The sequence below is a fragment of the Oncorhynchus mykiss genome, chromosome 3 (assembly GCF_013265735.2).
Source record: "Oncorhynchus mykiss isolate Arlee chromosome 3, USDA_OmykA_1.1, whole genome shotgun sequence".
Classification (NCBI taxonomy): Eukaryota; Metazoa; Chordata; class Actinopteri; order Salmoniformes; family Salmonidae; genus Oncorhynchus; species Oncorhynchus mykiss.
This window is the reverse complement of record NC_048567.1, coordinates 32587976-32602560: the sequence shown is the minus strand read 5'-3', so window position 1 is coordinate 32602560 and position 14585 is coordinate 32587976. Positions and strand designations below refer to the sequence as shown.

The window sequence follows — 14585 nt, the reverse complement described above, 5'->3', positions numbered from 1 at the left end:
ATGAACGTTTCACAGATATTTAGCTTGCTTTTTTTTGCCCACAACTTGGGACGAAAGTAGACTAGAAGTGCGGGTAATTGAGTTACTTTATGCAGAAAGGCTCATGTAAAAAAGGAAGCTGTGAAAATGTGACCCCGCGACTTGAGGTTTTGCTCCATAATTGCGTCCACATATCCTCTTGTCTAGACTTGGGTATGTTTTTACAATTTTGATTTCATTTTCTGGATTCACAAACTTAAATATTACCATATTTGACTTTCTTTGAATGTTGATAGCCAGTCATATTTCTAACATTGACCTCCGATGGTACACGGTCCAGTGACTTTGTCAGTACGTACATAAGACCGAGCCGGTCAGCCGACACTGAAATGTGGCACATGGAAATGTAGTGGACATCTTTTCCCATCACTCAAAATGTTTTCCTAACGCTTAAGTTCTCTGATAGTTGGAATAGTATTGTTGTGTACTTGCATGTAAAATGGAATATCTTTCCACTTCACAATAGTCATTAGAAAGACCAAGCGGTCATTTTCCGTTTTCCCGAACAATCTATTTTACACCAAGAAGCCGAAAGCGGGAGTCGTTCCAAATGGCTTGGAATCTCTTAATGCTATCATATGGTAGTGTTTAACAATGCATTCGTCTGAGCCCAGCCACTTTTAGAAGTGTCTTATGGGAGTTTTCCCTCTAACAGTCATCCTGACCTCCCTCCTGAGTGGAGGTGAAGGTGTTCTAGTTGGCTTAAGGGCCAATGGTTTAGTTTTTAGGTCTAGCCCCCCCTCCCCATTTTCTGAAGTTCTAGGTTAAAAGTTGAGACCTGGTCTATAAGGAAGATAAACCAGAGTCCTTTGTAAAATATGATACATGAATGCGCTTCCACAGGAAAGCATTGCCAGATTTCCCGTAATTAATTAGAGTAGGTTGTTATCACCGAAGTCGCCCTGGGTTTATGCAGGGGCTGCCCTGCGACTTTTGGGGCACTGCGTGTTACTGTGGTATGCTGGGGAGATCACATTCTGCAGGGGGTTAGGGCTGAGGTGAACTCGCCATGAGGAAACTGGGTCATGTTTGTTTTGATCTCTGATCTGAGTCTGGTTTGACTGACATGTGCCCTCCACTTGATGGAATCACCAAACAAGCACACTCTGCGTACCCCTCTGCGGCAGTCACACATCTCTTGGGTTACATTTTGAAACTGAACCGTGTTTATAGACCTACACCAGTCATTTTGCCCAAACTGGTGTGACCTGTGTCTCCTTTTAGTGTTGATTGTGTCACTCATGGATGGCAGACACATGTTAGCCATCATGACCTGAACTCACGTGAATGGACAACTGACCCCCCCCCCCATGCTTGTCAGGTAATTCATAATGAGCCGTAAGTGCAATTTTATTTTCGGCAGCATTTTGCCGTAATTTAGTCATTTGGGTGTGAGTGACAAGTTGGTCGTGCCCCTTTCCACTCCTCCAGCCCGTGGGGATTCAACGTTAATCAATTCTTAACTGGTGTTTTTCTCTTCTGGTATCCACCTACAACACTGTGCTGTGGTTAAAGTGGTGATGGATCATCATGCTCTTGTTACTTGGAATCCCCTGAGGCACTGCCTCTTTATGCTGAGGTAATGCTGTTTATTATTTGTTTTTTGGGGGGGGGGGGGTTGAGCCCCTTCCAGACACTGTAATTTCAACCCCCTCCGTACGTAGTTTTGCTGCTACTTTCAAAAAAGATGCCAAGCTGGGTCAGAGCAGCGAGAATGTGTTTTTGCTGTCGGGCCTTGAGGTAAGGCAAACATTATCCCAAATGAGGTTATTTCCAAATGGGAATTTACGAGAGAGAAAGTCTTAAAGAAGTCAGCGTTTGGGAAGTGACTGTTGAAACGGTCCTGCTGGTATTGGCAACTATTGTGGACTGGGTCTGATCCAATGGCGAGAGGTGGTTTGGGGTGGCCAGGGTCTGGCATACTCGCAGGTCTGTCTCTCCGATCTCCGTGGGGGAGAAGAAACTTGATTAATGGAGAAGGAAATTGTAATGAGTGGGGTGCACTTTTCATACAGTCGTCATAACCCCACGGTCCACACGCACACTAGTATCTGTTGTTGAACGAGTGTATTAATGAGGTTCGTTCAAAGGTGTGTGATAGTTGACTGGGCTGTGGGATGAGAAGGAACTAGCTATACTACTTCTGGAAGAGATGGGTATATTTATAGGCCCCTACTATGAAATTGAGGACCAGCAGGAAATGTGGGGCGGGCGGGACGGAGTGGGTCTAGATAGTGGTAGTAGTACCAAGGGGGTTTAGTTATTTTCAAAGCCGCAATGGAGGCCTGCTGCACTGGAAAAGGCTTTGGATCAAAGGTGGCCAGGCGCCCACCACCTCCCTCTCTCCCTCTGTGACACATCCATGTCCCACTGCTCTATCAAAGAGCTCCACGGCAGCAACCTGGCTTTCATTTGGGGACAGTAGCAGGTCCCGCTCTGTCACGGCAGGATCTGGGCCCGGTGGGGTGAACCTAAGTGTGTCCAGGAGAGGACATCAAAGAGTAGAGTGACTGGCTAGGGAGAGAAAACGGGATTCCCACTTACTCCTCTAATTGCGTTAGCCAGGGGAGTCATGAAATCTTCTGTTCTAGTTCATGTTAGATCATTTGCGCGTGTTCCCCTGATCTGGTTTCTTTGACATGTCACTTGTATATTACTTTATTGGCCTTTTTAGCCTAAGAATGTGTATGACTTGGTAATGTATTAGCATTGTCCTGTTAACTTTGTTACAGTCAATGCAGCCCATTCATCATATTTAATAGTGTAGCAAATGTAGAGGTACGGCATCAGACCTCCACTGAAAAGGATTGTCATATACGCGAAGTGTACCAAACATTAGGAACACCTTCCTAATATATGCTTGCACTCCCCTTTGCCCTTCAGAACAGCCTCAATTCATCAGGGCATGGAGTCCACTAGGTGTCAAGTGTTCCACAGGGATGCTGGCCCATGTTGACTCCGATGTTTCCCACAGTTGGCTGGATTTCCTTTTGGATGGTGGACATGTCTTGATGTTCACGGGAAACTGTTGAGCGTGAAACCCAGCAGCATTGCAGTACGTGACGTACTCAAACCGGTACGCCTGCTACCATTTTTTTAAATATTTATTTTAATATAGAATAATATTTAACACGTCTCGATCTACACTGAGTTGAAGTGGATTTAACAAGTGTCTTCAATAAGAGATCATAGCCTGACAATGAAAGAGCATGTTATGTACACTGTGTGGTCTTGGCTTTTTTGATGTGTGGTCTTTTCTGCTGTCTGCTTCAGTTTGTTAGAGGCTATACCCAACTTTGGCCCATGGGCAAAAATGGGCCCCAAAAGGGTCCCCCCCGAAGGGTCAAATATTGTCCAGAAATGACCTCATTTGACAGAGGGGTACACCTTCCCACACCCCAGTTGATTAATGTGGTGTGTGTGTGTGTGTATGAACTATATAGACAACACTCAGGCCACATATTTCTTTAAACAATTAGCAACTTCACATCTGTATCGCCTATTTAATCGGAGAACACATGTGTATTGTTCCACTCGCCTTCTAAAAATCCTGTTTCTCCTCTGCTCCTCCTCAGCATGCTGGCAGACAAGCTGAACATGACCCCCGAGGAGGCGGAGAGATGGATTGTCAACCTTATCCGCAACGCCAGGCTGGATGCCAAGATAGACTCCAAACTGGTAAGACTGACGCCCTGTCTGTCTGCCTCGACAATCAATGACCTCTGCTCCCACGCAATTGATTAGTCAGTAGTTTTTTTTTCTTTTTTTTTCTCCTTCGTAATCGGGGAGCTTATTCTCCGGTGTACCTCTAGATGCAATATAAGTGCATAACTGTAGAATGACTGACGAGAATAACAAGGCATGGGATGGGCCATTATCATAATAGGAGGGTATACAACACAGTACGAAGTAAGCAACCACAATACCTTACCCTTTTTTAAGTCCTTGTTCTCCTCTGTACAGCTCCACATTGGGTCTTGCATGTTTTGGCGTACCCATCACGGCACAGAGTTCTCTGTAATCAGCAAATCATACCCTAGCCACTCTGCCTGGAATGACATAGAATTACCTAGATGTGCACTGAAATTTACATAAATGTGTCCTGAGAGGCTGGCGGTTGGCGTGTCTGTGAGACCAGATGTGATTGGCTCTCCCCGCTGTGTGATTAGGCCTAACTGTGCGCCCCTCGCCCTGTCCTGTTCTTATCCAGGGTCACGTGGTGATGGGGAACAACGCTGTGTCGCCGTACCAGCAGGTGATTGAGAAGACAAAGAGCCTGTCCTTCAGGAGCCAGATGTTGGCCATGAACATCGAGAAGAAGATGGCCCACGCCAGCAGGAACGAGGTAAGCGAGTTGTCACCACTACCATCCATTTTCAAAGACTACCTATTCCCTTTTCCAACTGACTGTCTCTTATGTGGGTGGACACAGTTCAAAGCCCTCTCAAAATGATCAGCTCAGAGAGCAGGGCTAGAAGAATGTCGACGAACCAGCTTCAACAAAATGCTCCACTTGACATGGAATCAGCCAGTAAGAGCAGGTTTTAACGGAGCTAGCAGGCACTTTCATCATCCCATTGATCTTTATAGGCCTAATGACAAGGTAGATGTCAATGCCGCCGTAAAACAGGGCCTGTGCCCTGTGACTCAGCTACCACTGCGCAAATAAGGTTGATTCTCACACTAGCCTCAAACTACGGAGTTCCCTGCACTTAGTACAGGTCCCCACAGATGTTTGGCTTGGGGTCCAAATATTGGTCTGTTTTGATCTTGACCGTGTATGAGTGGTATGTAAGACTAATCCACGAAGGTAATCCTCAATGATCACACACATCCCTGAGCCCCACCCTCTCCCCATGCCAGCAGTACTCCTTGAAGTTAGGGAGAGAAGGACATGTCTGTAAAAAACAAAATCAAACGGATTCTTAAACTTTCAAAAGAGTCAGCCCACCGCCTCCAGGACCCCCTCAGATTAGTTATTATAAACGTATGTCTAATCACAACGGGGCCAAATGTGCTTTTAAATGTCCCCTTTTAACTGTCCAGTTCTGAGTAGGTATCTTTTGATGTTTTCAGTTACCACCTCTCTTGTTTGAATATCTGCAGGAAGAGAGCTGCTATAACTCTGTTTAGTAAAAGCAGAGACCCTCGTTAAGGAATTTCTCTAATTAGATAAGAGGCTGCAAACAAGTGTCATTACATCCTCAGGGCTACAAATCACTTCTAATACATTTACTGCCTGCCATCTGGGTGGGTTGTTGGGGGTCTGTTACGCATGCCTATACACACGGGCGGACACACACTTGCTCACATTTGATGTCAACTTCTAGTGTTCGACTACATACACTCATGGGGATTTCTGTTTCTAATTCATCACAGAATTCATTAAAGCCCAGAAATAAAATACTGTATGTCTGTCAGTCAACTGGTAGTCTAACCTCTCCTCCTTTTTTTCCCCCCCAGACACCCAACTGGGCAGGTCAAGAGACTGGCTTTTAGCAAGACACCACTGAGAATATTTTTATTCCTGTTCCTACACAGCATTCCCATCCAGCAACAACATCCTGTTTTTTTCTGCTTGTCTCTCAAGGAGCAGAGGATTTATTTATTTTTTTGCTCTTGGTTCAAGTCATCAGTGATTCAATAAAACAGACGTGCAAAAACCATTTTCACCAATGATCGCTTTATTTCTGGACATTACAGATGGTGGTTGAGGCTTAAGTGGTTAGAGTTTTTTTGCATTGGTAATACTTGGAAGTTTTAATGTGTGAATTAAGTCACTGAGTGGGACAGTTAATACTGTTTTGGGTGATGCGGCTCATGTATGCACTGTAATGATGAATGAGTGTTTAGGCTATTGGGTTTCATGGTGTTTTAGTGGCCCGGTTCACCATGGCAGTCACACAGCAGAGGAAGTGGGAGGAGGGGGGGCAGACAGAGGTGATGTACAGTTAATAGTGGTCATATTCTCTGCCAGTCATCTTTCCCTCTGAGGACATGAGGGACTCGTAAACCTCCATTAGTCAGACTAATCAGTTTAATGTGCCTCTTGCGCCTCACCCCCCCCCCCCCCCCCCCCCCCCTCTTATCTCATCAACTCTTACTTCAGCTTCTGTCTTTCTCACCTAACTTTCTTTCCCCTTAACCTCTCAACTTGACCTTGTTCTAAAAGGGGAGATGGTTTCAGGTAGGTGACTACTCTTGTGAGTGACTAGTGGTGCTTTGGTAGACAAACTTTCATGGGCTGCTACGTCTCCGGGGAGCAACGTCTGCTACGTCTCCGGGGAGCAAAGAAGAGGTGCTTTCAGCTTGCATTGGCACTCAGGGCTCGGAGCCAGACGATTCAAACACTGACGTCACCTTGGACCAGGCCAGCAGGGAGGATAAAGTGATTGGTTTGCCGGTCCTTTGCCATGACGCATCATGAAAATAAAAGTTATCCTAGCCCTTAATTATCATTCACCTTACCAGTGCACTCTCCTGTATTGTTTTAGTAGGATGTCCAGACCAATACCAGACTTGCAGCAAACAGCCCTTTGACCACAATGTCTGTCACTGCACTCGAATAAAGAAATAAACAGTCAGGCAAAAGGTCACTATCGGTTTTGGCTGGGAAACTTCCATGGTTCTGTTTTTACATATTGTCCCAAGGTTTTCCCCCCCACAAAAGGTTTGCAAGCGGTCCCAGTGATGAAATGGAAGACTTACATTGTCTTTTTATTGCTTGAGGTTAGAACGCTTGTCTTGTATAAAACCAGTGTGACAAAATGTCATGGAAGGTCTCTGGTTTTCTCTGGAATGGTATTCCTATATGATGCTGCTCCTCTTTCCATTATCTACAAACATGTTTAATCATGCTCTGTTCCATGGCTATATTTGAATGTTTTCACTACAAAGCCCCCCCCTCCCCGTTTTTATTTTTGACAGGTCGGACTGAATTGACCTCTGGCTTTTCAAAAAGAAAACATCCAAGGTTTAGATGTGTGCTTTATATACAAGGACTACGTTTGGAGCGTACCATATGCATTACACCAATCTGTAACGACTGGGCCTCAGTCATTTCCTAAAACTCTACTCTACTTATTTTGAGTAGAATATTGCTTCCCAATTGGGGGCACACAGTTGTGTTCTGATAAGTGCCTGACACACACTAATTTCCTAAAATAAATAAAAGATTAAGTGCCACACCTAGTGGTCAAAGGGGGTACAGCATTTACAGCCTATTTCTATCAGAACTGGAGGTGAATGCTATGATGGACCTAGGTGGGTATCAGGAAATCTCAGGTAGGGCCTAACCTGGGGTTTTTCTGGTATTTTTTTCAGGACCGGTAGGCCTATTCTCTGGTAATCACTTGACTTACCTTTCAGTTAGTTTTGAGGTCATGCAAGTATGCGTAGTTTTGTGTCAGTTGATTAGGTAGATTGTTTAACTGTTAAAGTTACTAACTTTATATCACATCCATTCGTGGGAGTAAATAGTTGTACAATCACATTACATTCTCCTAGAGTAAGTTTGAAGTTGCATGCATTCTTGTTCCTTGAGAGCAAATTACAAGAATGATGGCAACGATGAAGGTAAAATGTTGATGGTTATGATCATTGTCTTAACAATTTATCCATTAAAATTCGACCAAAGCCATACAACTATGTTTTCTTTGAAATCCTAAAATGAGAATAACTTGCACTGCAATTCACTAGCTTTTCGAGACATGAATAGGCCTATTTGTCATGTAGTGGAAATAACAGTTTAACCATGCAGGTACAAGCAAGACCACTTCTCATTGGTCAAATGTGAATAATTTGGACGACCAAACAATCTCCGTTTCCAAACCCCATAGAAACCCTTTTCTTTTTTAAAAAAACGTAAAGTACCCTAATATTTGTTTTTATCATTTTAAATTTGAGAGAGTCTTTCGGTCATTCAACGTCCAAACTAGGGGTTGATAGCCTTCAACAATACCCCACTCTAACGTCACGGGTTGTACGTAATTTCACGCGAGAATCAAAACGGCTGCGATTGAGTTGATTCATGCACTAGGACCTTGAGGGAGCCTCGGTGTAGCGTGATGACCTAGGCTGCTAAATAGCATGTGTCATCTTCATTATCTAAAATAATAAGAAAAAAACACTTCACTCTGGTCAAGGGGCTTCTAATTCTGAGCAGCCCCAAAGATCTAGACATCTCCACGTGACAGGAGCAGCTATATGAGAAAGCAGCCCAAGCATCAGGACCAGTAGTAACCTACCACTTCACCATCTGCTCGAAGCGCAAATGCAGACAATCTAGAGGAGAATCTATTGGCTTCACATCCTTTGCTTTTAAAAAACCCAACGATAAACGGGACGTCCGAATGGTGTAGACAAGTTGGAGTGAAAAAGGACACGCTCTCCGCGGGGAAATAGGTATTACCGGAATAAAACTCGCGTGCGTCTCAAGGAGAAGGGAGATCACTCGGACTTCTGTTCTCTTCAGAATAACTTTTCATACAAGAGGTGATGCTGTATGCTCCAGACCCGCTGTGGCTTTCTGAAGTGGATTTAGACTGTCACATGCAGGTATGTTTCATATTGTGTTCACTGTTAAACACAGCTTCTTGCGCTCATTATATTGGAAGGTTATTGCTTGTTTTTAGAGGCGTTAGAATTCATTTCATGCCAAGCTCTTTTTTTTTGTCGAAAATGGAGAGTAAATTAACACGTGTGGCAGAAAAAAAATGTTTCATGTTTGCAGTGTATTTAAATACAGTAGGCTTAGCCTCCTAAACTCTTTAGATCAAGTATTTTTCACATGTTTGGATAGATGTGGATATCGTCACGTGTGTTATCACAATAACCCTTTTTTTTTTACAGCACGCAAAGGTACACTTGTGAATGAAGGAACGGTGATCTTCATAAAATGATATTATCCCGCGGTGAGATACTATGTTGTCGCTGCTCGTTTAATGTGTGACAAATTGGAATCATTCAAGAAACTGGAGGAAGCGAACCAGATAATTCATCCCAAACACCATTGGCACTTCTTATTCGAGTCGGAACACCAGCCGTCCAGATGCAGTTTCGACTTTTCTCATTGACTTTAATCGTGTTGAACTGTATGGAGTACAGCAACTGTCAAACGCAGTCAAATCGCTGGAGGAGGAACAAAAGAGGTACGTGAAAAAATCGTCCATCTCTGCATATAGCATCAATGACAATGTGACAGTTGAAAGCGAGAAGTTTTGGATAGTTTCTGAGACAGCAACATTAGAAAAAGAAAAATCGACATGGTCGGAAAGATAATATTGAACATTCAGAGACCAAGAGTTTAATCAACATTTGTTGCCATTGTATATCCGGTTCTGCTTATGATGATGTCATCATAACCATGATTAGATAATTACCGTGCCAATGTTTTCAAACAAAACTCGTTGGCACGTCTCCTACACACTGACACTATCATCGCCCTGAGCACGGTATATTGATCAGTGACCGTCCAGCATCCTGTAGACTAAGGCTATTTGAGGTGATGCATATCTGGTAAATGCGCTCGTGAGTTCCTGGACTCTGCTATTATCACCCGACTGCCGGTTTAAGATTAAAAGCGCAGTGAAAAACATTATTCGATCCACCTAATATATCCATCCCGCCAAAAACGAAAAGTCCCACAGCGATGTAAAGCAGTAGCCGAGTCTGTCCAGACTGTGGGTATGTTTTACGAGGCAACTGTTCGGAACTTCATGAGTTCAACGTGGAAACTATTTTTCTAAATTGGAACAAATTGTTAGTTGTATTACTAGATTACAGGTCATTCATGAAGCTCAGTTTTGGGGACATTTTGGCAAATGCGCAAAATGTGCGTCTTGGACACATAATCGTCATGGTTTGGCAACCATAAAATGCCTGATAAGATTTGTGATATTATCTGCTTCATATTTCTTACATAGTTGCTGCTGGTGAGTCGTTTGGTCAAATAGCCTAGTTTACCCCAAATTGCTTCGGGCTCTCTGTGCTCTTACCTGTCCGACTGTCCGTGCCAACAAAGAGAGGTCTGTGTCTTTAATTAAATGTGGTACTGCTTAGTAGGCTACAGCGACGAGACGGTAAAACGCTGGTAGTGCGGCTCTATCTATTGTGGAGCGCAGCGGCTTAGGGGGGCGTATTGTGGGAGTTTTAATGAATAGATGCGGAACCCCCTTCCCTTGTCATATGAATTCGACCTCTCCAACCTCCTAAGCTGGTTTTAATTGATCTCATAACCGCAGAGTTATCTTTGAACAGTTGGTACATGCATAACAATCGCCTCTGGGGATTTAGCCCATTGGTAAAAACAGCAATGTGGAATGAATGAGCAGACTGTGACCATCAGTGTGTCTGCTGTTAGCAGCACCCCTCTCGATCTGTGACATAAGCAAGGTCCTTACTCTGTTGGTGGTAAGGGAGAGAGGGAACACTGCTTAATCTGAAGTGCATGTGCTATTCCTTATTGATCCCATGGTAGCCTGGTTATAGCACCAATACCCTAAACAGAACATGTTAGGTCTATACAGTGTGGTGTGGAGTACAGTAGGATGGTCCTCTTCTCAATGCAAGTCAATGTAAAGTCAATGTAAGGCAATCACTGATTGAATCATATGCAAGGCATGCCAGGGGGAACCTCCACTCCTGGCTGCAAGCCTTCCACTGCCCATCTGCAAATAATCAAGCAATCACTGTGGGGTACTTGCACAGACACACTTTTCTCTGCTCCTCTATTTTTCTCTTAGGATTGGGGTGATCTCAGATGCGCCGTAATATAATGTTCTTAAATGGGATCAAACTTTTTGGCACAGAGTGGAACTGGTTAAGTTTGAGATGTTATAGGGAGAGAGGCACATTGATAATGGCATAGATGTGTGTGTTTGTCTGTGTTTCTGTGTTTGCTGTTGATAGAAGTGGTTGAAATGCTTTTGGCTAACAGGCTAGAGAGGTATAACCCGTACATGTGTGTGTGTGTGTGTGTGTGTCTGAGAGAGAGAGAGGGAGAGGGAGGGGTGGAGGCTGGAGGTGGGGATGAGACCAAAATGTTAGCTCTTACATTTGACCCTCTGAACATCTCAAACTGGATGCCCCAGCCCTCAGCAATGTATGGCTTTTGTACAGATTGTTTTTTGAGGGAAGGTGGAGGATTGGTTCCTGTTGTTTTTGATTGGAATGGTCCAACTGAGGCCAAAAGCGACATTTAGCAGACACTGGCAGGCAGCCAGGCTTTAGGTTTTCACTTCCTTCATTTATTTTTTTATGGTTATTGAGAGAAGAATGTGAGAGAGAGATCACTGTTCAATATGCTTTGAGAGGGCTGAATATTTGTGCCTTGCCCTCAAGGTTCACCATGACAGCTCTGGAACGCAGCAGTAACGTAGTGAGGTTTCCAAATCAGTCTGGAGTGTTGAGTCCCAGACACATTTTAAAAACTGAATATGGAATTGGTCACGTCAAGCTCCCCAGGCATATATATTTTATGCGTAAAGAAAAATATCCCGTGTGTGGAGGAACAAATGCCTTTACCTTTCAGGCTGAAATAAATTCAAATTAATTGGCTGAAATAAGTAGTAGAGCCTTTGCCGTTGACATACAGTATGTAATTGGATTAGCTTGGGAAGTGTATGGGAAGGAGATGGGTGTATAGTAAGAGGATGCAGGGCTGTTCTAGTAAGCAACCGTCTGTGTTCAAAGGCAAACTGTGAGTCAGGCTAAGGCTAAATGAAGGGAATCTGTGGTGTACATGGTTTGATCATGTCTTGCAAGCAGCTCCCATAATCTACTACATGACTCAATCCCCTGTTACACTGTAGTAGTTGTTTTTTCTCTTCATATAAAACCAATGATTTACACCTCCTTACTCCCACACTCCGCCCACTAAAAAAAGAGGAAATCATGCCAATGAAGCCTGCTATGATATCATTGCTAGACTCAAGGATATTGGTTTTCATTTTTATTCTCTGGCTAATGATGCCACCTGCTGACTACATAAAAACAGACTCAAGTACCAATGTTGCCTGGAGGAAGAGATGCACCATGGGTCAGGGGAGTTTGTAAAACCACTCCTAGGACATGGCTATAGTAGTGAAAGACTGTACAGCACTGAAGAAAAAATGTACCCTTAGTGTTCTGTAATCACTCCAAGGTGAATTTAAATTTTGTAGGTTAGCTGTTTCAAAAGATCATAGAAATGATACGGTTTTGAATGTCCCCACAATCTGATTTTTTTTTTTACAGTAATAAAAGAATCCGAATCAGATTCGTTCAAATAATAATCTTCAGCTATTTTTGCAACGTTGCCTGAGGAAAAGTCTAGTAGTCAAAGTGCGTTTCCCAGTTGTGCGTCCAGTTGTGATGTACAATGCTGACTGCTCTGTAGTATTTTGCAAGTACATTCTGTTAATAGTTTACTAAAGTTATTTGCAACGTACTGGCCGCCTACTCTTCTTCTTTCTCAAAATGATATGAAACAGATTTTGAGATGAAGATACTCAGATGTGCTCCAGGATCTTAAGCAGAACAAATTCGTAATGTATCATTCATGCAAAAAAACAAACATTATAATAATATTTGCAGGGCGTAACTGGTTCGAATCCCCAAGTCGACTAGGTGAAAATCTGTTGATGTGCCCTTAAGCAAGGCACTTAACACTAATTGCTCCTGTAAATCGCTCTGGATTTAGCATCTGCTAAATGACTAAAATGAGAATGTAAAATGTACATCATTTGATGACATAGTACACAGAAAACGGGCACTACTTTCAAAACTACTGGCTGAAATTATACAAAACCTCGAGATTGCATCTCTAAGTAACTTTGTAACCACTAAGTGATAATAAATTATCTCGATTGTGTCAAAGTCTACTTGAATATGGAGATTGGGCTTATTTGAGGAAACGGACTCAATTGATGTGAGAAGATGAAACACAGTGATGATACATCTGATGGAAAAAGTTATGTAGAACATCCAAGAATCAGATGTGTCAGTACGGTACCTGCTGAAGTTGTATTCACTAGTCACCAAGCATCAGATGTGTTAGTACGGTACCTGCTGAAGTTGTATTCATTAGTCACCAAGCATCAGATGTGTTAGTACGGTACCTGCTGAAGTTGTATTCATTAGTCACCAAGCATCAGATGTGTCAGTACGGTACCTGCTGAAGTTGTATTCACTAGTCACCAAGCATCAGATGTGTTAGTACGGTACCTGCTGAAGTTGTATTCATTAGTCACCAAGCATCAGATGTGTCAGTACGGTACCTGCTGAAGTTGTATTCATTAGTCACCAAGCATCAGATGTGTTAGTACGGTACCTGCTGAAGTTGTATTCATTAGTCACCAAGCATCAGATGTGTCAGTACGGTACCTGCTGAAGTTGTATTCATTAGTCACCAAGCAGAAGGAAACAAACTGAAACAGCGAGGGACTACCAATAAGAGACACTCATTTTTGTTTCCCTGTTTCCTGTTGCTTGTAGTATGAACACACACATTCAAAGGGGGAGGACAGTCATGAGCACCTCTTTGACGTGGCAGTACAGTGTGGGTAATACTTAGAAGGATATGCCTTACATTTACGTTTTAGTCATTTAACAGACACTCATTCAGAGCTACTTACAGGAGCAATTAGGGTTAAGTGCCTTGCTCAACGGCACATCAGCAGATTTTCCACCTAGCCGGGTATTGGCCCAACGCTCTTAATCGCTAGACTACCTGCCGTCCTGAACGCACTGAGACCGCACTTGCTAATACTCTGAATTTTCTGTAAGAGAAATGGATACAAATAGCATGACTGTAAGTCAATTTGGGTAAAAGCGTCTGCCAAAAAGGCATATATTATTATATATTAATAGTTTATGACTGTCTATTAAATAGCTTATTGTCCCTCTTATTGTTTGGTGGACATGAAGCCATTTTAAACTGACTGTAAGTGAGTGAGTGAGTGAGTGAGTTAGAAAGATGTGAAGGAGTGAGTCAGAAGGTTTGTAATTGAAGTTGGAGATGATTTGGAGAGAATTAATGTGTGTTTGAGTGATTACCCCCCCCCCCCCCCGAGGGAATGCTCCACGGGGCCTCTCTTAAACCAGCTTTGCCACTCTGCCTTTGGAAAAAGTGAAAAGGGGCCCGCAGATGGCATGTCTTTTAACAAGGCTTTTTCACATAATGCCACTCTAATCCATGGGATGGGTGCCCTGTATCCTGCGTTTCTCTCCTAAGCCAGGAGGACTGTGTGATTTTTTTTTTATTCCACAGCAGCAGTGCGTTTCTCCTGGCTGGTTATGAAGGAGTCCTGTGCATTGAGTCAGCACGCCAAGCGGCACATGGAACGATCACTTTACGGAAACGCTGAAAAGCGATCCGTGGTTCGTGGTGTGGAATAGCAGTGTCGTCCATCCTCCCAAGTTCTGCTCCTTGCCGAGGGGGCTTTTTTAAAGATGAGAGGGAGTGGAGGGACGGGGACGAACATATTTAAGCAGATCAGCTGGATGTGGCTGAATGTGAGCTGCATCACCTGAGAGGGATTTACTGCTCGCCAAGTCCTGACCTGAGC

The 14585-nt window shown here is 43.5% G+C and overlaps 2 protein-coding genes across 3 annotated transcripts in view; both read left to right on the top strand.

Moving 5' to 3' along the window:
- Positions 1-5705, top strand: part of if36 (Eukaryotic translation initiation factor 3 subunit 6) — a 41269-nt gene extending 35564 nt beyond the window's left edge. Inside the window, 4 exon segments of one of the 2 annotated variants that reach the window (NM_001246326.1) lie at positions 3615-3717; positions 4250-4384; positions 5503-5653; positions 5655-5697. In NM_001246326.1, the coding sequence (NP_001233255.1) occupies positions 3615-3717; positions 4250-4384; positions 5503-5653; positions 5655-5686 (421 nt within the window). In that variant the 3' untranslated portion in view covers positions 5687-5697. 2 annotated transcript variants of the gene reach the window in all.
- A 2360-nt stretch (positions 5706-8065) lies between these two features.
- Positions 8066-14585, top strand: part of LOC110518696 (R-spondin-2-like) — an 81319-nt gene continuing 74799 nt past the window's right edge. Inside the window, exons 1-2 of the mRNA XM_021596144.2 lie at positions 8066-8595; positions 8890-9188. Coding sequence (XP_021451819.2) covers positions 9089-9188 — 100 coding nt within the window. The 5' untranslated portion in view covers positions 8066-8595; positions 8890-9088. The remainder of the gene's footprint in view (positions 8596-8889; positions 9189-14585) is intronic.